Here is a 27,409-nt window from a genome sequence, read left to right on the forward strand (position 1 = left end):
ACAAATCTTGGGGGGGGGGGGGGGGGCGGAAGGCAGGCTTCCGCAAAAAAAAACATTTAAAAAGGCAAGTTCCCCAAAAGATTTTTAAAAAGCAGGTTTTAAAAAAAAAGAATGTTAACGGCAGGTTTCCCAAAAAGATTTAAAAAAGGCAGGTTTCCGTAAAACAAAGGAAAAAAAGGCAGGTTTCTGCAAAAACCACAATTAAGAGCAGGCCGGTTCCCGCGGCCGGGCACGCGTTGCCGCGGCGGGGAGGTGGATCCGGCCCGGCACGCCGGCTCGGGGCGGGGCCGGAAGGGGCGGGGCGAGGCGAGGCGGGCGGAGCGGCGCGGGCCTGCGGACGGCGGCGGCGGTGAGTGCGGCGGGACCTGCCGGGGCCGTGCAGCGGTGGTCCCCGCTCTTCCCTCGTCTTTCCCCTGCTGTCCCCCCCCGGTACTGAAATGACACAGCCCCCCGCCAGCACAGCGCTGCCCCCGGGTCCTGTCCCCTGCGCACACCCACCCCGGGGTTTGGGGATGGCTTTTAGGGGTGCCCTGAAAGATGCCCCCCAAAGCTCCCGCAGCCCTGCCATCGCCGGCCGGTCCGGTTGTGCGCCCGCCCAGCGCAGCGGGACCCGCCTGAGGCGGCTCTGGGCAGCCCCAGAAGTGATTCCCCCATCGGGCCTCGACCCTTTTGTGGGCTGTATGAAACGGAGAAGGCAGCATCTCGGAGGGATTCGGTAATAGCGGGGTTAGAAGAAAGCTGTCTGCTGGCTGGGTTTTGCTGCTTGGAAGAAAGCTGAATGCATTTACGGGACTTCAGGTGGTAGCTGTATCCGTCTAGAGAAAAAGGCAGTTGGGGCTTGTAGTACAGGTGATAGCCGACTTCAGGTTGCATTGAAATAATGCCAGTGATTTGTATTTAAATAGTCACACTGGAAGCAGCCGGGATTTTGGATTGACCTTTCACCTGAAACTGTAGTCAGCTACTCAAAAATGCCCTGCTAAGGGTCCCTCTCTCCCTACTGATGTGGAGTTTGAGGGTGTTTCGCAATAAGCCTTATTTAATACTTGGGTCACAAGGTGTGAAAGGTTTCTCTTGAGGTTTCAAAACGTCAGGAGTGCGAACGTGGTTGTTTACGTCACCGGTCACGGCTCGTACTACCAAGCCAACGTCTTTTGTGGGAGGAACCTGGTGGAGATGCTGTCCCATCATTTAAATAAAGTCGTATCACAAAATGTATAGAAGTGTCTAGGGCTAGAAATCGCAATGAAGAATAATCAGACATGCTGATCTTGATCATAGGCAGACAAGGTTCTCCGAGTAGCGGTGATGTTATTAGACCGACTAAATAGTTGGGGAAAAGTTCTTTGCACACTTTTGGGCACAAGCACCCTCCGACAGGCATGGGGAGATGCTGCTGGTGTTACGTCTCCCCATGCCTCACAACGGGTGTTTGAGCAAAAAAGTTCTTTGCAACTTTTGGGCAATTTAGTTGACCTAATCAAAGATATCACATCTACCCGAAGACCCTTGCCTGCCTGTGTCCTTAGACCAACATGGCTACAACCAACAACCCTGCAACATGGAAGTTATTTATCGTAATCACTTCATAAGAAGATGCGTTATGCTAAAAAATCTTATATATTAGATTGTCTCTCCTAATGCACCAGCCAGATTGATTGTTTGTCTGTTATGTTAGCAGTTTTCATCCAGTCTGCTCAGCAGAATCATTTTGCACTGTGAAATTTAGACATAATATTTGTCATTTATAAAGACCTCCAATATTAAGTAATATAATGATTAATAATGTATAAGAATGCTGATGGGGGCTGGTGAAGGGAAGAGCTCAGCAAACCGTCTTTCGCAGTCCCAGATAACCGTTCTTTAACTCTTATTTTCTTTTAATCAGACAATACGCCTTCCTGAGAAAATGCACCTTTGGGTTCAAAAGTCTTTTTTAGATGGTAGATTAGTGCCCATCGATATATTTCAGCTATTACTTTGATATAGTCTCCCAGTAATGAAGTGATCCAGCTTCTTTCTTTCTGGGACTACCTTAGCAAGCACAGTGTTCAGTACTAGTTTTCAGCACTTTGCTTCCATTGAAATGTCCTTAATACATTTTAGAGGAATTTGATTCGAGTAGGTTAGTTTTTCTCCGTGAAGTATGCAATTGCTTCCTGTTTGGAAACAGAATTGGAAGTCATTCTCGCATCATCCAGAATAGACAAGTGACTCCCTTATAATAATGAGTCACTGCACTCCCTTGATTCACCTGCCTACTTTCCTGGCATTTACTTTAATTTCTTTTCCACCCTCGTCACTATATTAAGAGAACCCGGGAACCAAGGTGTGTTAAACCCTCTTTCTCCAGAGATGCTGTTTATGCTGGATTTGAATTGCATTTCTCTTTGAGGACGGTTCGGCAAATTCCTTTTCTGTTTCTGCTTTGTATTTCTCTTCTGCGTTGTGGTTTACAATACCCTGTTGGTAAGTGTTTGCTTCTATTAGAGCATTCATAAAGTTTTGAATGATCTAATACACTTAATTTGTATTTTAGCACATTATGCTGATGTAGTCCGTGTCTGTCCTGAGCGCTCTATAAAGCTAGAGAAGTGTCACAGCTAAGAGGAAAAAAGTGACAGCAGTTTTGTTTGTTTAGGTAAAGCAAATATTACTATAGCCATACTTTAAACACAAGGAATTCAAAATAGTTTGTTGTTTCATGGAGCTTTTCAATCACAGCATATTGACTGTCTTGAAGATTTAATTCAACTTCTGCTACACCATTTTCACAGGTTTATTTTATTTTATTTTTACCATTTTGAGCAAATATAAAAACTGCTGAGCTCAAATACAGCATCTCACAAGGCAAGATGAAGAAGAACAAATAAGTCAGAAGGAACTTCATAGAATAGCAAATCTTCCTGCTTTCTAAACCAAATACAGCTATATTGATGATAATGGAAAAAATGTTGAGGTTTCCCAAATATTTACTGCAAGTCATTCAGATGCTTAAAAAAATCTGAATTCCTTCGAAGTTTCTCTTTTGCCAACCAGTGATGTGATTTTATTAGAAAAAAATAACAGTTCCTGCTTTTGAATTAATCTATTCTGGCAAATGTATGCAAAATTTTGTTAAAGATTTTGATTTATTATTAATGTTAAGATTTTGTGTGATCAAGATAAAGTCTGAGATGCGTGTTCCTACAGTCTTACAAAGTATACTTTGAACACTTATTTGCCAAGCTGTTTCCAGAAAACTATATCCAGGAATCACTGAAGTCCAAAGTATGCTGGTTAAAGTGCAGTCATGTTGGCTAGTTAGCAACTCCTCGTCACGCACAATCAAATGCACTTCCCAACATATGCAGATAGCAGTTGACTTAATTAAACCCACTAATTTTTTCATAGTTATTCCTTGTGTTCTCTGGCAACGGTACATTACACAGGAAAAAATCCCCTCAATTCTATTAATAATTGAAAATTGAATAATGTTAAAAACATAACGAGAATTATATAACAAAAATAGTGAACATGAGAGAGAAAACTCCATTTAAAAACAAACCAAAAAAATGTCTCCTGACAAGTAAAGAATAAATGACCTACAAGGAATCTGTTCGATTGAAAATTCTTAACAAGAAAAGTCTATTTTCAGAGACTGCCTCAAACTGATACCAGAGTTATTGATGCAGTTCGACTTGAATATTTACGCTGAACAAACAGTTTTTGTTGAACTAGTGGAAGTTACAAAATGATACTCAGCTCAAGAAAGCTCATGGTGTTATGCTACTCACTGCTGATTCGGACATCTGGAACTGGTAGCCATCTGTCATACATCCTGATGTGATACAGTAAATGACTTTAAATGTCTTTTTAAAGGACAGCACAGCGTAGAAATACGGTGGTTTGTACAGAAAAAGCCAGTATAGCATCACGGATGCATTAAAATCTGCTTCCCAAACCCTTGTTGCGCTCACAACTTGAATTATTTTAAAGAAAAAATATTTTAACATCTAGATCCATTCTAAAAGAGCAAGTGCTTTGCTTCCTCAGGGTTTTGTAGGTAAGTGATCTGCCACAGTTTCAGTTTTTCTGGTGTTTTCGGACAAAGGACTGCAAGTTTCATGAGTTTGAAGTGCAAGTCTTGCTAGTTTTCTTTGTATTTTTGTGGCTACACTTCATCCTGTTAGCAGCTGTACAACTGATCTCAAAGAATCACTGCATTGCTAAATCTTTTAATTCATAGATATGATTCTTATGATCTGTGTAGGTTTTTCTTTTCTATACTGTAACAGTAGGTTTAATGCCCCATCTCAATATAATAAAGCATTGTGTTGGAAAATAACTCGAGTTTTTTTCACTTGAAAAGATTTAAGTTCTGTCTGGTGTCAGTTTTTGATGTATTTTTGGTTTATTGGTGTCAATGTATGTATTTTTGGTTTATTAGGGCATATCCCCTTTTAAACATCCATTTTTGTACTTTATTGTAGGACTTCAGTCATTTCATTTGGGCTTTTATTAAATAGCACTTCCCATTTTAATAACATTTGAAACTTTAACCAATTACACTTTATGAAAGTTTTTTTTCAACGTGTCCTATTAAGTCTTTTAATTTGTCCACATGATTTTTACACACCAACAGTTTTATATAACTGGGCTTTACAAAGTTATTTTCACCTCGGTAACCAGAGCAGCTCTGTTGCATCACACCCATTGCACTGATTTCTGGGTTGCTTTAGGAGATCACTTTTCTAAGCCACACAGAGGCTTTTCCTGGTCGGCATTTTGTTCAAGCAATAAATAAATCTGCTGACGTGTAGGGTCTGCTGTGTTTGCCTGCTCCTGACCTTTGCTTTTCAGATGTGTAAGTGGCAGTTGTATTTGTGATGTTTTGTAACTCGCTGTTCATGGGATGACAGGGTTTTATCCTTGAAATTATTTTCGTCTGTCACAGCTCGTCAGCAACACGCACATTAATTCAAGGTACAGGTGAGGATGTCAGCAGAAAGCCTAGATTTCTTCTTGAGAAGCCCTAGTTTGGGATTCTCAAGGCGAATGTGGATTAAATAGATTGTAACTTTGCTTTAGGATCTACAAGTAAAACTTCCTTTTCCTTTCTTTTGTGTGGCATCTGCTCCTATATGGCAGAATGCAGGGCGTGGGGGCAGGAGAGTCTGTTCACTTAGGGTTACTCTTTTTTTTAATAAGCTACTAAAATATCATTTGGATTTTTTAAAATTGTTACGACACAGTTTTGGGGTGGTCTACCCCTCAGCTGTGCTTTAGCCACTTTGTGCCACACTCATGGCACAAGGCTGCCGGAAGGCTACCTTACTCAGCCATAACTTTAGGGTAGCAGGGTCTGATGGAGAGAAGACTACAGCCAGTGTAGAGGACATTGCAGAGAGAAAGAGGTTGGGACCGATATGCCCATCAAACTGATGGTAAGCCCTGAGACTCGGACCATCAAAAGTATTTAGGTATCTAACGCTGCTTGATTTTCATGGAAATCAGGCACTTAAGTACCGTGCGTGAACCTGGGCCTTAATGCTATTGTTTCTAAATGTTGTCGAAACAATAGACAATATCCCACTGGGGCAAATAAATGTCACTTTTTTTTTTTTTTTTTAGAAATGAGGACATAAAAATGAATGTATGAAATGACCTGCTCATAGCAGCACAGTCAGTTGGTGGTAAGATATATTTACATCACTAGCTTTGCTTCAGAAATGGCTTTGTGTCAGCGTGAATGCTGACTTTTCAGATGATCACTCCAAAGGGCAGTAGTACAGCACACAAGGTGGAAGCTGTTCTTGTATGGGGGAGATATCCATTCAAGGATTTCTGTGCTACAGATCTATCACGTCCGTAACACACTAGAGTTAGATTCATTGAACAAAATTAGGTCATGGGACATCCTCTAGTTTCCCAATTATCTCCCACGAAAAGAGAAAATAAGATTGTACCATTTTAATTATACTTCACTGACCAGGAAGAACTACTTTGTGCTTCTCCATGATCTAACTATTGCTATGCTAGTGCTCCACCCTGAGAAGGTAGGGGTATTTCATACCATGATAGTGATGTCACCAACCGATGGACCAGGTTATTACAGGGATCTCTTAAAGGAAGAAAATAACTATGCTTTTTCCACTAGTCATGAGTCTTTGAAGTAGGACTTCTGACCTACAACCAACAAAACCTACCTCTCAAAATGAAAGACTTGTCCTATATTTTTCCAAGAAGGAGCACAATCCACATACTTGACCTCAGTCAGTTATTTGAAAATGTATCTAGTAAGGGTAGCATTCTGTTTTCCTTTGGAAGCCTAGACTACCAGATTTTCTCGTCTACATGGTTGTCTAAGTCCCAGAAATGCCTCTTATGCACAGGATGCTTCCCTATTGCAGCATGCATAGCCCTGCACACATGAATGGCTTCATATGCATCAAGAAATAGTGTCAGCCAGTGGATAATTGGCATGTTTGGGACTTAGATGACCATGTAGAAGAAAAACATGTCATTGACATGTCCAAAAAAACATAGAATTGTCACCCTTAACATTTGGAGACTTTCCATCACAACATGTGTAGGAAGAATGGTCTGTATTAGCAGTCAGAACCCAGATCTTGCATTTCCCATCTTAGCAGACTTGCCCCAGGAGTTTCTGGCAGCTATTTAATCTCTGCTTTAGTTTTCTCATCCGTAAAATATGTCTCTCCATTCTTTGTTTGTAAAATGTTTTGACATGTATAGATAAAGGGAAAAGGTGCTATAGAAGGAGAACTGTATTTGAAATTATTCCGTGTGTATAAATCAGAACAAATGTTAATTACATTTTTATAAACTAAAGCAAGTTTACTCCTGGCAGCAGCTGTTGAGTGCATGGCTTGCCCTCCTCGGCTGTCTCAGCATACAGTTTGCAATGCTCTTTACTTGTTCCGGCTGTGAAAGTAAGAAACAGGGCCCAGAAACTGGCATGTGGTAGTATAATATTAAATGGCATAAAGCTAGTCTTGGAGCTGTTTAATGCCAAGTTATAAATTGTGCTAAATAAAGGGTGTCTAATGATAATGGTAAAATGCCACTTACTTAAAAATCACATAAGAAATAATGTTTGAAATGAAAAGTCAAAACAAATGTGTCAGATTTCTTAGCTAAAAATTCTGCTCTTGTGAATAAGTTCTTTGTGAATGCAAACTGTAATCTATACTCATTAGACTCTGATCGTATTCTCATATTTCCACTTTGACTCAGTGTGGTGCATCCAACAGTACACCATGTTGTGGTAGTACTCCTTGTAACAATCCTGCTTTAACATGTCGGAAATGTTTGGCTCTGCAGTACAGGGTTCAGAGTTATGATAATAAGACTGAATACCAGAACTGAATGTATCTACTGATGTGAGCTAATCACTTAATTTTATTTTTTATCCAGCACTTGATTTATAGATATTTTACAACTCTTAATAACACTACTTCAATAGAGCTTAAATGCATTTATCTTTTTCTTTTTTCCAGACCCCTTAAGATTCAGATATGTCCTTCATATTTGATTGGATTTACAGTGGTTTCAGTAGTGTACTACAGTTTTTAGGTGAGTTTTTAACACCAATTTTATATAATGATCTCAGTTCAGTTTACCTGCGTTTGCTTTAAACAGTGGCATTTATTTTTATATCAATTCAGTGACCCTGAGAAGAGAGATATGAAATCTTAAAAATGGGACTGACGTGTTTAACACAGGGGTTGGCAACCTCATACAGGCAGCAAGCCAAACGAGCCCCAATTGCTCTGAAGATGAGCCACCCCTTTCCCTTGGCTGCACCACCCTCCAAACCCAGCAGCCACTTTCCCCACTGCCAAATTGCAATGGACAGCCCCTGCCATAGAATTGCCACCAACATCCCTGTTTCACAGGCCAGAAGACATCAGTTGGAGGGCCAGATGTTGCCCATGGGCCATAGTTGCCAATCCCAGATTCAACAGCATTCACTCATCTCCTTTCCTGATAGAGAAAATAGCTGTTTTCCTTCTTTCTTTATGGAAGGCTTTCCATTCACACTAGACTTAGCCTGGTGTAGCTCCAATGAGTTCTTTGGAGGTATACCTGATTCTCAGTATTCACCAGTTTTTATTTATACCCTAATTGCATTAAGGTGTCACTTGGAAGGCCCAGATGTACCAAGCCTTATGCAGACACGTTCTGAAACCCTTACTCATGCCAGACTCATAACTGATTCCATAATTATTCTTGGGGAAGCTAATGGGACTATGTTGAGTGTAGGCACCCTCTGGATCATGGTGCATGTGTAAGAGGTCTAATCACCAAGACCGTAGGCGCACATGCCTAGGCAAGAGTATGGAGGAGTAGAGGCTGCCCAAGACCTCCCATTCCTACTTTAGACCATTGACACAGAATCCAAAGGCCAGACCAAGTCCAGATGTTCAGTACCTTGATGGTTGTAGTTTCTGCCAGAGAGCAATAGATAAGAAGTGCTGCTGACTGCCTAATGCTGCAGCAAGGGCTTGTTTCTACCAAGGTGATGTCCCTTAGCCTTTTTCCAGCCAAGGAGTACCCACAAGACAGTGAGGGCTAGGGTTTTGAGACTCCCTATACTCACCTTACTCTGGAGGTTGCAATACTGTGGGTTTTTGTGGGCGCTGCCCCATCACATTGCCACCAGGCCCTCCAGTCAGATGCAGGTTACAGTCATACTCAGGACCCATGTTGAGTAACACGTTACTAAAATCACATGAAAGTGAGCCTGACCCGAAAATCTTGTAGTCTGTCAGTCCTGCTCAACCTATAGCTTGCGGGGATCCAGCCCATGGAGCCATGTCATCTAGCCCTATGGGCTGGATGACATAGTCCCACACACCAGATTGTGCCAGGTCACTCTGCAGCTGGATCTAGTGCACAGGGCTGGGCCAGTGTGTGGGGTCACACCCTCAAAACAGCCCTGCATGTGGGATCTGGACCAAGCCTGTACTACTCATCCAAGCCATGGGGCCGTATAGAGTGAGCACCACTGGTCTAAGTGGGTAAAAGTTGAGTTTAGGGTATAACAGAAAGGGCCGGGAAGGGAATATAAGGATGACAATAAAGGGAATGTAGGTTACATAGACCAGGAATGTCATTGCCTCACTTTTATCAGTTGGTGGTTTGACTTTTTCACTGTGTTAGACCCTTGGCCAGCTATCTGAATATCAGCCAGTGAAATTTTAACTAAGTTGGCTAACCTTTCTTATCTCTCACTTCATTGAATCAAGCAGTGATTGCTGTATATTTGAAACCCTTCCTCCCGCCAAGGATATTTCTAGCACAAGAGATACTGTAGATCAAAGTGCCAGAGAAATGTATCCTTGATGTGTCCTGCTTATATGCACTCTAATAATAAGAACTTTTTGCTTCTTTCCCTACTCCTGCTTAAAGATTTTTTTCTTTTTTAGTAGAAGTAGGACCATATTATTATGACTGAACAGAATCATAAAATTTAGGAGAACACTCTGGCTCCTATTTAGCTGCATTATGGTATGAATGGAGAGAGAGATTTTTTTTTTTAAAAAAACCCATCTCATACAGCAGTTTTCTACACTCCTCTTGTTTAGGAGCACATATTTCACATGTTTTCAAGCAGCCTATTGAGTAGACTTGCCTTTTCTAATCATTTGAAAGATCACAGCATTTACATTGTTTGCAGTTCCTAGTCATATCCTAGAATCAGAGAAAATTCAGGCTAGAAGGACTTCAGGGGGGTTGCACTAGATCACGGGTGGCCAGGCTGCAGCACGCATGCCATAAGTGGCACAGACCACCTCTGTATGTTGGCTGTGGCAGTTTGGATGGAGGATAGGCAGCACAGTGACAGATACAGCAGGGAACAGAAAGCAGTGTAGCAGATCGGGTGGGGAAAGAGGATTTAAGTGGCATGTGAGGACAGCAGGAGATAATTTGTAGCATGCCTGTCAAAAAGGTTGTCTCCCACTGCACTAGATCACAGAATCCTAGGTTTGGAAGGGTTATCAGGTCTAACCTCTTGCACAAACACAGAAATGTTACTTCGGAAATATCCCTCCTATGCTTATCCAGCCTCCTCTTGAAGACCGCCAGTGAAGGAGATCCCGCATCTTCCCTGGGCAATCTATTCCACTACCTTTCTGTTCTGACACAAAGGAAGTTTTTCCTGAGATGACTTTGAGGTCCCTCCCAGGCCTACTTCTCTCTAACTGTAGGATTTATGTATGTATAAACCTACATAGAGCATATTCAGTTGTCCAGACCAGAGGTGACACAGGCACTTTTTATTCCACCATAGTTTAACAGCATTTATCTTTGGCCATAAAGTGAGTGTTAGATGGAGTTTCTCTTGTGGTCTGTGTTGAGCAACATCTGAACTTGTTAGACCACCTTTTCTTGCTTGGTAGGAAGCGATACCTTCTGCTCTACTTGGTAGCTTAATAGGCAGTCAGGCTAAAGATTATTGGGTCAACAGAATTAGCTGAGAAGGATGGGAGAATTGCAGCCTTCTCTGTTATGCAGGTTATAAATCTTCCCTGTTGGAATGTGATCCTAGGGATTAGTTTAAATGCAGGAAAGGTGAGTAAACAATGGCAAGATAAAGGTTAGCGGGATAGGTATATGCATGTGGCATGCTGCAGTATGGTTTGATTCAGAATCTGACCAGCTTATTTAAAAAGAAAAAAATCACTGAACAAAAGCAAAGATTAGAAAAAAATGTGGTTGGTAAGTGAAGTGTTGAGTCTCTGCTTTAGTCTTCCTCGGGGATAGTTTGGGCTGGGTCTCTTTCTTTTTCAGAAGCATTCATCAGCAATGTAAGACATGAACACTGTACCAACCGGCCCATTCGTAGAAGAAAGCTAATAAAATCACTTTATTTCTATTTTTTTCTCTAATTTACTGTGAAAACCCAGGAACTGAAAACACAGATAATGCAACACTTGCAGTTGTATTAGAGTATGCAGTTAAACCTAGTAAGTGCAGAGAAACTATAATGATGAATATTAAACATAGGATTAGCCACATAATCTGATAATTTACTACATGAAATACTTCTGTACCTTCGTAAGTTTGTAAAATAAATCTTTCTTTAGTTTTATATCCCATTGCATCATGCAGTAAAAGACCGTCACTTAAGTAGGTATCATTAAAAAATTATATTTATCCCAATCTTTGACTTCTCTTCCTTGTTTCTTGCACACAGATTAATTAATAACACAAATACACAAATTTTACAGAAACTCATATAGTCAGAATTACTTGAAGGTTAAATTTGCAGCTATATTTCAAGCTTTACCATGATGCATTATGCATGATGCATAATGCATTTTAGCATTGTGTTAGCTTATAACTTGTAATGGGCATGGCCCTTATCACCTCGTTAGCAGCAAGTAACAGCCCAATTATCCCGCTCAAGAATTAATTTTCAGTTTTCTTTTGCCAAAATTAATACTTCAGTTTCCCATAATGTTATGAGCACTTTGCCCTACAGAATGCTCTGCATTTTGCACAAGGCTGGGGGGCAGGGTTATCCTCGAATGAAATATATTGAACAATGATTTCTTCAAAAAGGTTATAAAATAAGAAAACTCCTTTAAAACGGACACAAAACTATTTCTGTTCAGGTGGCCTTCAGAGCAGGAGATGACTATGGCTTTCAATCTGAAACTCGTTTTTGAACTGCTGTATTTGAATGATTGAACAGCAAAGTGTAATTCTGAGGTAGCATTGAGGATACAATGTAGATGGGTTAGTGTGAGTTGAGAATTCTGCTTGCTCATTAAAAAAAAACTTAAAATATGCTAATTTTAACCCATTCCCTCCCTCCTTGTATGCACATTTTTATCTTTACTGGAGGCATAAATAGAGTGACGTTAAGGGGGAAATTTTTTATAAGGATTATTAATAATGAAACGTGAAACTTTTCATCCATACTATTAGAACATTATCACAGGACAGGAAATGCTTCACTTGTATAGTCATATACTGTTGATGGGTGCAAACTTGCAACCACTCTGAGGCATGTATAGGCATCTTAGTCAGACAAGTCTTACTGTGGTTTAAAGCTCTATTCATTGAACTGTCATGTGAAACCAAATAGTAACAATAGGTATAGAGTTAAAACCGCAAACATTAATATTTTAAAACCAGTTTCCCTTTTCCTTACCTTTCAGAACTTGAATTCAGGGTTCCAGGTTTTACTTGAAACAGCTTAAGATAGAAAGAAAGAAGGAACTTGAAGAAATTGTTCCATGCTCTGTCCAACAAATCTGTGGATTTATCTATACTTTCTGGTTTTGCTGGTAGAGCTATACTGGCATCTAATGGAGATGCAACTAGTATAGCTTAAACAGAGCTCCATGAATGAAATAAGGTATGCTGACAAAACCACTTTGGGCTGTTAGCATTTTTTCCAGCATTACATTGGTTAAAAATGTGTATTTTTGTTTCTTCCCATGCTTCTCAATAAGGTAACTGTCTTGACAAAATATAAATGTAGACCAAGCCTTTGTCTGTACTGGGAGCACTTTACTGATCTAGGAATACCAGTAGACTATACTAGCAAAGTGCTTCTAGTGTGGATGCACCTAAACTGTCTATAATGCTGCTGTTTGTATCAGTGAAAGTGCTATAAACTAATAAGCTATGTCAGGAAAAGTGCGTTTTTTTACTGGTATAATTATGGCATGGCTATGCCAGATGGGTACTGGGTAGCTTCACACTCTTTATGACAATGTTCTTCACACTCCTGATGCCAACAGAAGTGTGTAATGTAGGCATGGCCTGAGAAGGATAGTGTGGCCTGCAAGAACAGAAGATGTCCCACACAGTATGAAAAAGGTTTCTGTTTAAGAAGGGCTGAAAATGTTATTGCCAATCTTTTCTTATATACACCCAGGTTGATATGAGCAGCACTAGTATAAATTAAGCTTTCGTTACAATATGACTGTGGTTAAATAAGTGAATTATTCACTAAGGGCCTTTTTTTTTTCCAGGATTGTACAAGAAATCGGGTAAACTAGTATTTCTTGGTTTGGACAATGCAGGGAAAACCACATTACTGCACATGCTTAAAGATGACAGATTGGGACAGCATGTCCCTACACTACATCCCAGTAAGTCTATACCCTCTGTAACACTAGAAAGAGCATTTCAAGTCTTAGCTATGCTGCAGTCTCTGTGGCATGTTCTGCTAATATCACAAAAATCAAAGTGCAATATAATTCAACAGAGCTTACCTATAAGCATAGAACATGGTGAAAAACCTACCAGGAGTTGGGGTTGAAGGCATGCTTTTCTGTGGAAATGTGATTTATGCTTTTTGGTTGGTTCTTGCTTGAAAGGGCACTGGTTATGGCTCAGCAGGGTGGTTTACTGAGAGGGATGCTCAAGGCTCAGTGAAATAATGGAGTGATGGGCTGAGTGAGCACACAAAAGCTCTTAAGTATAGAGAGAGGAGAAAGAGTTAACAATAGTTTAGATATTTTACCTAGCCTGGATTGTATAAAGCGTAAAGGAGCTCTGCATGTGACATGAGTAACCTGAAGAGTTTTCATGATCAGGCCCAGCCCTGCAGTTCTAATACAGGGGGAAAAAACCTCATGAAGGACAGGAAAACTTCCTGAGCAAATAGCAGGATTTTCTGGAGTGGGAAATGACAATTCATCATGACAGCAGAAGACAAAAAGTGAAGCTCATTGTGGAGTGTCACTGTATTGTCTTACATACCATGCACTCTGAAATAAGCTTGGACACCTTGATTTTGAAAAGCAGAATGAAGAAGGAAAAAAAAAGATCTTTCCTTGTAGTAACTGAGAGCTCACTGTCCTGCTTCTTTGTTCTGCTCCCTTTACTTTCCTTTTCTTCAGGTAAGCAGCAAAAACTGCTCTTCCTGTATTTTCTCACATATAATGCACATTCCCACTTCCAGAAGGCAGTGCCAAGAAAAAAGGGAGAACGATGTATGTGGGAAAATACACTATATAGTAAGCACTAGCCACTTCCTTTTTGAAAACTCTTATGAAGCCAGTGCTTGGAATATTGGTGCCAGGAGAGGAGGGAGAAGCAGTAGAGTCCAGAGCTAAAACTCACCTGAGCCATTTCCCATTTATTTTGCACCTGATCAAAAGCCAACTAAAGATGATAGAAGGTTTCCTGTAAACTTCAGCAGCCTTTAGATCAGACCCTTATTACACGCCATCATGCAATTTTGGCTGGCCCAAGGAGGCTACCTGGGGCAGCCCAACATAAAATCACAACTTGAAGAAAAACCAGATGTCAAAACTGTTTGGGGAATGTTAATGTAAGGATATACAATGCAGGAAAAAATGTTTGGTTTTATTTTGCCAGACCTTGCAAACCTTTTGTATTGTTCTTTAAAGCTTGATAATATTGAGTTGGTTATATAAGCATTATATTTGTCTTGGCTCTCTCTCTCAATATCACTTTGTTCTGGTTTACTTATTGGATAACATGGTACAATTGTTTTAATCAGTTGAGAGAGTAAAATCTGTTCCCAGAAGGTTGCTAAAGTATTCTGCTGGGTTGTACGTTGTTCAGAAACAGAGAACATAACAGTTTTGTGTATTTTAGCTGCAGAAGAGCTGACGATTGCTGGTATGACTTTTACTACTTTTGATCTAGGTGGACATGCTCAAGGTAAGAGTTGTCAGTAGGTTCCCCCCCCATGTGACTATTTGCTTCAGTTACAATAAAGTAATAGAGTATTAACCTTAATTTGCCTCAGATCGAGAACATGCCCATGCTACGAGGAATGTTTTCCAAGGGTTTTTTATGCCATTTTAGAAACTTCTGGTCTTCTTCTATCTACTGAATATTACACCCCAACATACAATAGGGGGGAACTGCCAGACAGCCAAGTTCTAGATGAGGTTCCTTAAGATAATTAGTAGTAAATCTGAACCAGTCTGTTATTCACCATTAGACTTCATGTTTTAAACTTTTGTCTGGTGTAATGTTAGTCTCTGAAAAACAAGATCAGCTCCTCTGCATTGTACACATGTGCAATTTAGCTAGGGCAGTAGTAAAAACGTCCAAGTCTACTACCATCATATTGGACCAAAGATACAATACTGCTTATCAAGGATTTCAAATTCTCCAGCATCCATGTATGGCTGTCTGAGGGTCAAACACACCTTTCCGAGGACAATCTGAGGTTTCCAGAAAAGCTATGTAATGTTTTGAAAGGATATCAACTTACATGTTCCATTGCTTCCTTTTTCTGGAGTTGCCATTGAATCACTTGTCTTCAAGTTATATTTTCATTTTTTAAATAATTTTAGGCATCACTTTAAGAGAGGCCACAAGTTATTTGAATGCTAAACATAAAAACACTGTAGTATGGGCTTTTCGACCTCCACTTACAGGTATGAAAAGCTTTTTTCCTGCTTAAAAAAAGCAGTGTTCCGTTATTTTAAGCTGTGTAAAATTGGAATGACTGATTTTAAACTTGATATAGATGAAACTAGTGGCCCCTCTGGAGTTATTACGGTTTAGTGAAGCCCTGTGCATTGCTTTGAATTAATTTGTTAATTTGTAGTTGCTCTTAATTTATACCTGTTTTTCGTTAGCTCGCAGAGTATGGAAAAATTATCTGCCTGCCATCAATGGTATTGTGTTTCTTGTGGACTGTGCCGATCTTGAAAGATTGGCTGAATCAAAAGAAGAACTTGATGTAAGTTAAACAAATGGGTTTAGAAATAGTGAGCTGCTATTCCCAGTTCTTGGGAAGTGGAGAGTAGGTGACACCCAGACCTGATGTCCACCAAAGGGGGTTTTTCTCCATATGCTGCTCAACAGACCAGTTAGAAAAGGGGGAAGCAACCTACAACCTATGAACCTGTTCAATCAGCCCAGTGGATTTGGACCGCCAGCGGCATGCAGGTTTGGTGGCTGTTGCTCTCCCCATGCTGCCACAGAGAGACACGATGGCAGTTGGGTCCTAGTGCCGGCCCACATGCCACCTTCCTCTGATCCAAATTGGCTCACTCCAGTCTGCAACCTGAAACGGTTGCTGACCACTGACTTGAATTGCATGGCTGCAAGGGAACCCAAGAGTCATCTTGGCTTAAGACCTGCACAGATCTGGAAGTTGCTGTTCCCAGACTGCCTCAGGCAGATGCCTTTCCAGCCTCTGCTTGAAAATCTCCATCAAAGGAGATTTGGAAACTTCCCTGGCCAGCCTGTTCCCTTGTCCTCCTGTTTTTATGGGGTTTTCCAGAGGTTTGATCTAAATCAGTAGTTACTTTTTACTGTTCTCTATCTGTGCTACAGCTAACTCCCCTTCTTCTCTTGTTAATTATATATGCTGTTTATATTGAGGCAGGTATTTTTCTCTGCCAATGACACCAGCACCGCTTTAAAAATGGAGGCGTGTTGTATATTGTGACTAGATTATGTTGCTTTTTCCCCCAATGCACATTTTGTTGAGGAATTGTGACTGCTTTCCCAGTCACTACAGTGAGCAAGAGTTTTGTAATTCAGAGGTGAAATCTGGTTCCCAGGGCAAGGATTCACTCTAGGTGTTTAGTACCAAGTATCTTGCATTGCTTCTGAAATCAGGGTTACTATTTGCACCCATAAAATAAACTGTGTTTATTCTATGCATCCTTATTGCATGTCTCTCTCTTCTCTTCTCTTCATAGTCATTAATGACAGATGAAACTGTTGCTAATGTGCCTATCCTAATTCTTGGTAACAAAATTGACAGACCTGAAGCCATCAGCGAAGAGAGGTTACGAGAGATGTTTGGCTTGTATGGCCAAACAACAGGAAAGGTGATGTTCCTATTCTTGTTGGAGAGCCTGTATATTCCCTGTAATCTAGTCTAAAGATCTTTTTACCCCTTCCCCCCAGCTTCGCAAAGGAGCTGTCTAATAGGAGCTATTGTTTAATGTATAAAGTCTCCACATTTTGGGTTAACAAGATTCAGGGTATCTTTGTTCAGAGCAAAATACTTTGTACTTTACAAGATAGTTCATAGTGTTGTTAGTCTCAAGGCATCCTTTGGAAAATGCCAGCTCTTAGCTTTTACTTGCCTGTTGACTATGGAAAACTATAGAGCAGTTCTGTTGCAAAGACTCAGAAAGATGAGGGTAACTTGCTCTCACAACAGGTCAGAATATTTTGATGGGCTGGGTTCCTGTTTGAAATCTCTGGGTTTACCTTGTGAATCATGTGTAAGTGTTTGCACACCTAAACTTGCTAATATTTGAGTGGCACCCTTACAAGGATCTCACAGCACCCTGGTTGAGTATCACTGGTCTAAGGATTAGAAACCCATTACACTGATATGGAAATCACCGTTGGTAGTTAATGGAAGAAAAGTTCTTCCAAGTGTCTGTATCAGTAATCTGGGGCTTACATCTGAAACCTTTTGCTCTTTGAAATCTGTACTTTTAATTAAATGTAAATACCGCACACTCACTTTATTATAGACATTCAGTTGTAGGGGATTAGAAACAAGTTTTTCCAAATTCCCTCATGCTTATAAAAACTGTTTCTCTAGACTGGCCATATTAAATTTAATCTATTCCACAGAAGAACCACCACTGCTGGCTTCTCGCAAATGGTATGGGGTTATACTGATTATACTGAAGACCTGGGAGGGTGTAAGGGCAGGGCTAGAGGAGAATGGCTGCAGCCTTGCAGCCACTCCCCCAACCCCCAGAACCCAACAGCGAACATCTGTTGGGCCCAGGGGATAGCTGTAAGTCATAGTGCTTCCTGTGAAGTGCTGCGAGTTACATGGGGAGCTGCACTTCTGTCTGTGCCTTTAGTTCCCAGTAACCTGAAGAAGCTGTAGGGGCATTTATTTTCTGAAGTTGTAGCCTATAAAACAAAGTAGATGATAACATTCCACTTCGGTTTGTTTTTCAACATGTTTATGATTTTACAGCTGGAAATACTGATCTCTTTCATTTCCAGGGCAATGTACCATTGAAAGAATTGAACACTAGACCTCTAGAAGTCTTTATGTGCAGCGTGCTAAAGAGACAAGGCTATGGAGAAGGATTCCGCTGGATGGCACAGTACATTGATTAATGCCAAACTCCCATTTGTACATTCTGTCCCAAGTCTGAATATTAAGTCTGTTCCTTATTTGATCACTCAGTGTACATAACTTAAACTCACTAGACTATGTTTGGTTATAAAAGCATATGTTTTTAGATTATTATATCAACTGCTAAATTGTAAGTGTGTGTATTGAAAACTGATTTCAAACAAGTTTGTAAATTTAAATATTACATGTTGGCTTTCTAATCCCATAAAACAATGTTCGTTTGCAGCTTATAACATGACAGTTGTCTTCAAGTACCATTTTTTGAAAGTGACTTTCCAGTATAGTATGTTTGAATGCACTTTTTAACAGCTAAAATCTACAGATGTGGAAAATATTTAATGCTTATCATGTTAATTTTTTTTATGTACTTTTTTGAAACTGGTTTTATAGAACTTAGAATATATAACCACCTCTCAAGGAACAATAAATAATTAGCTTATTGATAATTGCATGATGCCTTACAGTTTTCAATAATATACTTTCTTATGCAACGTCATGCAATAAATCTAAATCAATTCTGGCATCTTTAATGCGATATGTTTCATTTTAATGTGTCTTAACCAGTGAGGCCGTCTGAAGTTCTGAATATATGAATTACCTTTCTAAAGCGTAGAAGGCCTCAAGGTAGCTTGAGTGTACATTAGATAATCATAAGTTTTCACACTACTTAATTGCATTTATGTTAGAATTTTCCATCAATAGAGGAAGAATCTAATTCTGTTTCCCTTAACCACTAATCTGTAATTAAAGACACAAATTAATCAACTGGTGCCAATACAGTTCTTGTGCTAATTGCAAAAGTGCTCCTGTTTTCTTGAGTTTTCTGAATTAAATGAACCTTTAATTGGCACAAGAATTTAAAGTTTCTCTGAAGAAACAGAAGACAATACTGCATGAAATCTTCTGTTCTAAGTTAAATAGGCTTTGGGTTTGCTAGAGTAGTTGCTTCTGAATGATGATCAGTTACTAAAACGGTTTTTGCTGGTGGTTTTTTTGGAAACTTCTGTCATCCCCACACCCAGCTGGGTGACAGTTTAGCCTTGATTTTAATTTTCATGTTCAGCATTAGCCTTCATTGTGATGATGTATGTTATCTTGTACAGTGTTGCCATGTAGGCAAACAGTTTGGTATGTCTTGGAAGCTATGTTGGTTTATTCCTTGGGTAAAGTTTTGATATCACTAATATTTGTGAACAGACCTGTATAACAGTTCTTCTCCCTTTCTTCTGCATGCACTAGGAAGGAAGGAGAATATTTTCTAAGATGGAAGTGTTGGAGCACTTGCATATCAACTTGTTGCTATTTGTTGATACTCACTTGGGAATTATGGTTTGGTTTTCTTTATGCTTTAGGATGGTGGGGATATTATTTTAGGTAGGTGGGAAAAGGGCTGAAGTGTAGACTTCAGACTTGGAGCCAGTCATCTTTGTGGTGGTGTTGGTCACTGGAGGTTTTTGCCCGTGAGAGGACAGATGCACAGTTCTTAGTGTTTAAAGCTTATTTGCAAAAATTGGATTGCTGTACTAATGATTAATAGGTCTTGTCCAAAATGTATCTAAAAGCTGTGATTCATGGTAGAACCTTGGTGGTTGCTGTATCTGGAATGCCTCTTTCTTCTTTTCTTGTTCTGTTTGGTCTTCCTTTTGGATATAGGGCTCAAAGGTCTGGAGTATGTAGATGGGATCTACTATTTGCCCCGTTCTGAGAGTGAAAGATCGAGCATTGGTAATCAAGTCTCCATGGTCCGGAATTTGCATCTAAATAATGACAGTAACTTAAAACTTTGCAAATAACATCTGTAACTGAACATTTGCTATTATGAAGATCCTTAGTTTGTACATGGTGAGGTCTCAGTAACAAGTGAACGTAGCAGATAGCTGATGGAAGTCACCAGTGTTTGGCTGTCATTATGGCCACATAATATAAATTTAAGCTAATAATCTACTGCAAAACAGTGAGTTGGGGTTACATAAACCAAGCCTTTAGCTAAGAAATGGTCTCATATTAGTGTGGGGACATTATGAAAGTCTTTGCTATCTATCTACCATGGTTATAATTTGAAGACATGCCTTTTTCAGACTTTCCGATGACAGCTCTTAGGCTAAGAACAGCTAAATCAACAGATAGTGTAACTATTAAAGATAATTCTTGCAGTCATGGCACACTGCTGAAATGGCAGTCTTGGGATGTCTATGCTAATGGAAGTGAAGCTGGAACTAGAGAGGATCTGTTTCCCTCACATCATAGTAGGACATGCTTGCAGGTCACCTCTGCTGGCTGATCCATTAGGTGGGTATTGAAACAGTTTGTGTGCCCTTCAGCTTCTGTTTCAAGCCAAAGTGAATGACCTTGGCAGCAAAGAAAAGAGGACAGTAGTACGCAATGTCAAAATGGAGGTGGTAATGCTATAAACATACACATTAAGAGTAATGCTTAGCGTTTTGAGGATATGCAGATTTCATGTTTCATGCTGTAAGATGCTAGCTTTAAATGTGGTTGTGATAAAGATATGGAAGGAATTCAGATCTTTTATCTGTCCTCCTGGAGATATTGCATGGTCCCTATCATTGCACTATCCAGGCACCACTCAGACATTTACATTTTAGAAATAGGCTTTCTTCTAGCCTATAGGAGAGAAGTCTGTGTTAATTAACAAGGGCTTATTTGTTTTTGATTGAATGTGAATCTGGTTTGTGTGTGTGAAGAAATTACCGGGAGGAAGATAAGTCAATGAACTACATTTTTAAATGATTTCTGGAAGTTGCTAGTTCCTAATAAAGCTAGCTTATGGTCACTGTTACTTTTAGGGGTAAGATTTCCAGTGACTGGTCCCAGCTTCTGTGAAAGTTTTCAGTCTTGTACTCAGGAATTCTGTATGCCTCAAAGAGAAGAGATCTGTCAAAGACCATGGTCACCACCGTCCTGTTTGGATATGGTACCTAGAGAGACACTCATGAGCGTCCAGTTCTTCGGCCTTCAATTTTAACATCCCAGTAAGGTAGAATGTGAGGAAAAACAAAACTAATCAATGACCATACTGTGTTTATGAAGCGTCTCCAATCTATTTTTATATCACAATAGTTTATTAAGGTACGTGAACACAAACTCCATGTGTTTCAGTGACTGCTGCTGAGGATGTGGCCTGTATGTTGCAATTCCTTAATATATTTTCATTTGTGAACTGTATAAGATGTATTTTTCTTGGCTCGAGTATAACCTTTGGGTTTGGGGTGTACTGTATCATCCCAAGATGTGAGGCATAATTGCACCCCTTTCCTGGTCCGCTGAATGATGTTTAGCATGAAGACTAAGTCTTTCACTTCTCCCACTTCTGGAATTCTGTTAAGTCCATCTTTTGCACCCTCCTGCCGGCACTGGAACAATCCCTAAAGTACATTCTCCAGTGCTATTCAGGTATTCTCCGTGACGTGCCAAAGATGATATATGGCATCCATTGGAATATGATACCTGCACGTATGTGAATTTTACTGAGAGATATATATATATATGCCATATTGTATTTTAATAATCAGAGATTAACATAAGAGATTTTACATCAACTTATTTATGTCCTGAGCCAGCTCAGCAAAATGAAAGGTGCTTGTCAAGTTTTAAGCAAAGTCAATTTGCAAATATGCTTGTAGCAGGAAATACTCTGTTCTCTTCTTACTATACCTTAAAAGAATTGGATGCTGACATCCAAATTCCCATTTTTCCACAAACTGACTCCTGCTCAGATTTAGCATAAATAGTAAGAAACAGCAAAAGCCACTGGCTCACAGTGGAAAGACATAACTCCTTGCTAACATATTTGCACTTAGATAAACCACTTTTTGCCCTAGTATCTTGGTGTGGAATTGAACATTTTCTGTTCTGCAATTGTGAGTGCTGTACATGTGTAAAAACATAATTTATATAATGGACTTTCAGTTTCTGTATTTCTGCAGAAGAATCGTTACAGATGAAAATGTTCCTAAACAGTTAATGTAGTATTTTTTTGTTACTGTTCTGTTTTCCCATCACATGCTTTAAATTTAAATGTCAGGAATAGCAAAATAAAATTCTGATCTGAACTTTGAAGAGATGCAGTTCTAAATGTTACAATTTCTTCCTGAATGACTTGTTACTGAAGAATGAAAAAATAAGATGCTGGCTTTATAAATCTTTTTGTTATAGGCTTGGATTTTTCATTTAGTATATTAGACACTGTTTATATGGGAACAGTCAGCCACTCTACAGAACTTAGGTTTCCTATTGATATATGCGTGACAGCAAATCCCAAACTGAGAAAACTTGTGAGTACTTAGAAATCATGAATGGTTTTCATAGTTGCAAAATGTTCACATGAATCTTGGGCCTTGCGAAACTGGTGAGATGTCAGCTGGACCTTTGCATCCTGTCCCCAAAAACTGTCTGTGCTTGCTTTGAATTTTGCTGATTCAGTCCATCTGAACTTCAGCCTCAGTAACATTTGATCTGTAGTAGTAGTGCCAGTGGTTCAGAACTGCTTGTATCGACCTGGTTCAGGCTGAAATTGCTGAACTCTTTTTCACTTATGAATTTTTTTCACATTTGACCTGCCGTGCTGTTATGGGGAAGTGGATTGACCTACCCACTATAACATGGAGCTGCTTATCAAACCATCAACACATGCTGCTTCATATTAACTTTTAATAGTCACTCTTTTCACAGCAGAAGCTGGAAGCTCCTCAGCTTACCAGGAGATGTATCAGAATAGCCGCCCATGTGTACAAATTACTCCAAACTGATTCAAGACAACACTCATTATGACTAATGCCCAATCATAATAAGGAAGTCGTTTGTTTTAACAGAACTTTGAAGCACTTATTACATTTCATTCCAGGATCTGGAAACTGAGGCCCAAAAAGGTTTTGTCATATCCAAAGTCCCTGGGCAAACAGCGGCAGAATGAGTTTCAGCTGGAATTCCTTCCCCCTGCTCCTGTGCACTTACTTACTGCAGACACTCGAAAGATAGCTGTATCTCACCTGGTCTGGATCCCTTTCTTCTGAGTCTTGGGAACAACTTTTCAACAAAGTATGAGTCAAATTTGCATTCAAACATCTCTGCATTTCTGAGCTGCTTCTACTTCTTCCTTATGTACCCATCATAGTGTGTGCGGTTGTCTAAATATTTATGCTCATTCGCAGCTGGCAGTATTATTGTAAAACTTAAATAGTAGAAAGGAGACCAAAAAAGCATGCCAGGAAAATGGGTAAAGAAAGTAGGTGTAACACCTAAAACAACTAATATAGCTTTTAAAAAATAACAGTTTTTGGACACAAATATCTGTTGTCATTGTAGTTTTCCAGCTGTCAATCATGGCTTTTTTGGATCCCCCACAAAATGTTGCTTTAATCCTAGAACTAATTTAACAATAGCAGTAACCTTTGTGGTAGTGGAAGAGTAAACGGGTCTCTGTCAGCAGCTAGGGACATGTGTGCACATGTGAACTGTTAGTAATTTCAGAGCCACTGTCTGGCCTTGCATTTTTATATCAATACAACGCAATGCTTTCATTCTAGGAGAGGACAGGTGCCCAAAAGTGAATGTGGTCACCATGTTAACAAGGGAAATGCTGGGGCAAGCAACTGATTGAGAAGTAAACAGATTGGAACTTGCTAGGGGGTTGCAGAACCAGGGGACGGGGGTGTGGAGTGCAAGGACCTGAAACTTAAAACCTCCTTGTACCTCAGGGCAAGACGATGGGCACAGTTAACATTTTGGAATGTGTGCGGTTGCCATTGCGAATGGAGGCTGCTTTTCAGCAAGCCTAAGGCAGCCAATTGCATTGAAAATGTAGTGCTTGGCATACATTGAATAGCATGGCCCTGAAGTAATGAATATGCTGGACAGGAGGTCATGCCTTGGTAATATGGGATCTTTTCAGAGATCACTCCCAGAACTAGCAAAGTCACTATTGACTGTTGCACAGCGATCTTCAGAAAACATTTGACAAAGTTTCACAGTGGAGGCTACTGGCTGGGACAGTCATGGAATCAAGAGAAAGGAAAAGTGCATTGGATTGATCCATCTCCTATTATCACTGGGAAAGGGAAAATAGTACCTGCACGCAAAACCCTCCGAGCCTTACTGACTTGATCTGCTGAGGGGATGCTCTTGGGATTGGTATTTCAAAATACCAGTGCCTCTGAAAAATAAAAAGAGGGAAAATTGCCAAAGCCAAACCTACCAGAGTCAGGAACTGTTACAAGCGGACACCCTGCTCTCTTATCTCCTACGATGGCACATTTCAGTGTTACCTTGAAACCCTACAATTGCTCCATGCCATCTTAGCAATAGTGCCAAATTTTACCCTATTTCAGAAATGTTCTGGTGTCCTATGTTGACTGGTGTTCCCCAAGGACACAACTGAGATCGCCTTATTTAACTGACTTGTCAGTAGGCATGTAGACAAGCTGTAAAACTTGAAACCAGATTTTGAACCCTTGGAAGTTTCTTGCTGCTCAGACATGGAGGGTTGAGCCTGAACTCCAGATGGGAAAAACCCCTGTGCTAACATAATGTGTCACTTGTCTTCTCCGGTCTTTGCTTTGCGATTGACACATTTGAAATCGAGACCTTCAGAGAATAATAAATGCCAAGGCACGCTGTTATCAAGGGATGTAGCTCACTGAAAGCCCTTGTGAAGTAAGGGCCCTGAGGCTTAAAATGAAAAATGGGATTTGCAGCGTGGAAAATAAAGAGCTTTGGTATATCAGCCAATAAATGATTGTAGGAAGTATCATGGGAAAGACTCAAATGAATAGCTGCTGCAAAAGCAGCAACCAGAGACTTTTAGGTGCAGCAAGAGGAACAGCATCTAGCCAACAAAGGGAAGTTGTACTAATCACGTGGCTTGTTTTCTCATGCCACTTTATCAGTGGCAGATATATGTTCAACAGGTGAGGAAATTGTCAGCGTTTCCATAAAAAGGCAAATTATTTAAGGAAAAAAATGCCCGGCCGCCACAAAAATGTCCCTTTTAATCATCTCTGTTAATCATGTGCGGATGCTTGGATCCGAGGCGTCTCAGCCTTCAGGGCTTCTGGTCCTCACTGGCTTTCCAGTGGGACTTCCCAAAGCACACAAAACCACCGGCCATATCTGCAGTCTTTTCTGGGAGGGAAATTTCCCCTTTGACCTCAATTCAGCTTTTACTTTTTTCTCCACCAGATTAGACATTCCCAGCCACCTCTTCCAGCATGCCCTTCATTTTCTGAGCCATAGCTGGAGAGTGCTCACTTCCCAGAGAACAAATTATTTGACTTTTTTAGGGTATTTAGGAAGGGGCATCTCTATCCTGCCTTCTGCTCTTGTAACAGGTAATCAGCAAGGAGGAAGCCCTACCTGTATTTCCGTGTCTGTTCACTGACAAACAGAGCCAAGGGGAATCAATAGAGGATAAAGCACAGTGTTTACACACATTGATCACACCTACTGCTTTGAAAGAAAACTTGAACAAATCTGCTTAACTGAAGTTCCCTGGGTTGCTGTGAGTTGCTTGCCCGCTGCTATGATGCAAAGAATGTGTAACAGATCCTTATGCATGTGACCACAACACCATTTCTATTTATGTCTCCATCAACACGAGAGTCCAAAATTAGCTCCAGAGATGTTCCTGAAGTCCTTGCCCAACCTGTGTCAGCTACTAGACTGCCCTTCAGACCTCAGCCATGAAAGGTTCATCTGACCATGCTAGAGTTGTTGAAAGGAGCTGTTTACTTTCAAGAGAACTGACCTATAGTGTCCTGAAAACTTTAGGGTAAAGCTACTGCACATTGCATCAGGTCACAGAGAGGGCCATTTGACTTCTTTTAATAATACTCAGTTTTTAACTAATGCAAAACTCTTGGTTCAGAGATGATACCTTTTCTTGGACCAACTAAGAAATCGCCAAAAAAAAAAAAATCTTTTTCTGCAAGCTTTTGGGCACACATGCCCTTCCTTGGGCTCAGGGAAAATTCAAGATGGTAAAATGAATCTAATTTTTTTAACTAGACCTTTTCCTTCTGCAGGCCTCAGAGCACCTTACAGAGGAAGCCTTGTGTTCTTTTTAACATTTTATTTTTATACAGTACTTCTTTTATCTAACTTGCTGTATTTGACCTTGAAAAAACTAAAACCATTTTCATGATATGGTTTACCTGTTAAGACAGAGAGGGAGAGTGTGTGTGTGTGTGTGTGTGTAATTCAGTAGCTGTTTTGACAATATATCTGTTTGATTAAATGGTGACAGAGCTGGACTGTTCTCAGTGGTGGCAGATAACAGAACAAGGAGCAATGAGTTGCAGCCAGAGAAGTTTAGGTTAGAAAAAACTCACTCATGGGGAGGATAGTGAAGCACTGGACCAGGTCACCCAGAGCGGTGGTGGATTCTCCATCCCTGGAGGTTTTTAAGACACAGCTAGACACAGCCTTGCCTGGGATGATCTAGTTGGGGATGGTCCTGCTTTGAACAGGGGATTGGACTAGATGTGACCTCCTGAGCTCCCTTCACACCCTCGTTTTCTATGATTCTGTGACAGCAAATCTAGCACTGGAATTGAGGAGCCCTGGAAAGAGAAGTGGGTTGTCCTCATACTGTCACATTGCTTTTCCTGGGTAAAAACAAACTGCTCTAGTGACCCACCCTAAAATCATCCTCTGGTTTTATATCAGTGTTTACATCTGCTATCCCTATGAGTGCATCTCTTGAAAATTGGTGGACAAGGAATTTTTCTAGAACACAGGACGTGGGGAGTGACAGCAGTGGGTTTAGAAAAAGACCATTTGAGTCATCTTAACAGTTTTTCCTCAGTCTTGATCCTGACACAGATGTAATTAATTACTAGAGGTGCACCAATACAATGGTCCGATATCAGATCAGCACAGATATAAAGAAAATTAAGTACATTGGAAATTGGTCTGAGGTGGCTGATAATTTGGCCAATAAATGCCCACGTGTGCGTGCAGCCGCAGCACAGCGCAGCACATAGGCGGCGAGGAGCACAGCCTGGCAGCTGGGAGAGCTGCGTGCAGCTGGCAAGTCCATTGTGATGGAAGGGGAGGGGAGGGGAGGGGCATGGGGGGAGGCAGATCAATGCTCCCCGCAGTAGGGGAGGGAGCGGGGCTGGGGCTGGGGTAGGCACTGCCCAACCAGGGCAGGTCAGGCACAGGACAGAGCCGTGGCCCATCCGGGGAGCATGGGGGGTGCAGCTCCCACTGCTGTGTGCAGCTTGTCCAGGAGGGCATGGGGTGGGGGGGCGTGTTCTCCTGGATCTGTGCAGGGGGGGCAGAGGGGCTGCAGACTGAGGCTGAGGC

At 40.6% G+C, this 27,409-nt stretch overlaps 1 protein-coding gene across 6 annotated transcripts; it reads left to right on the forward strand.

The window, feature by feature from the left end:
• The first annotated feature begins 283 nt into the window (after window positions 1-283).
• On the forward strand, window positions 284-22,165 carry SAR1B (secretion associated Ras related GTPase 1B). 6 transcript variants are annotated; one of them, XM_090064819.1, is made up of 8 exons: window positions 304-349; window positions 5,614-5,675; window positions 7,503-7,578; window positions 12,999-13,118; window positions 14,596-14,661; window positions 15,594-15,697; window positions 16,668-16,799; window positions 17,950-22,165. In XM_090064819.1, exons 3-8 carry the CDS (start codon window positions 7,521-7,523, stop codon window positions 18,064-18,066), a joined length of 597 nt encoding a protein of 198 aa, XP_089920945.1. In that variant the 5' UTR covers window positions 304-349; window positions 5,614-5,675; window positions 7,503-7,520; the 3' UTR covers window positions 18,067-22,165. The 6 variants fall into 6 exon arrangements, with proteins under 6 accessions (XP_089920943.1, XP_089920945.1, XP_089920947.1 ...); XM_090064818.1 differs by lacking the exon at window positions 304-349 and adding an exon at window positions 2,351-2,469; XM_090064817.1 differs by lacking the exon at window positions 5,614-5,675 and having other exon boundaries at window positions 284-349.
• Window positions 22,166-27,409: the final 5,244 nt, after the last annotated feature.

Source organism: Crocodylus siamensis, chromosome 10, assembly GCF_052110815.1.
Source record: "Crocodylus siamensis isolate JL-2025a chromosome 10, ASM5211081v1, whole genome shotgun sequence".
Classification (NCBI taxonomy): domain Eukaryota; kingdom Metazoa; phylum Chordata; order Crocodylia; family Crocodylidae; genus Crocodylus; species Crocodylus siamensis.

Coding starts and splice junctions, on each gene's coding strand:
- SAR1B (XM_090064817.1), top strand. CDS start 7,521: ATGTCCTTCATATTTGATTGGATTTACAGTGGTTTCAGTAGTGTACTA. Junction 7,579..12,998: donor TAGTGTACTACAGTTTTTAG/GTGAGTTTTTAA, acceptor TTTTTTTTCCAG/GATTGTACAAGAAATCGGGT. Junction 16,800..17,949: donor ATGGCCAAACAACAGGAAAG/GTGATGTTCCTA, acceptor TTTCATTTCCAG/GGCAATGTACCATTGAAAGA.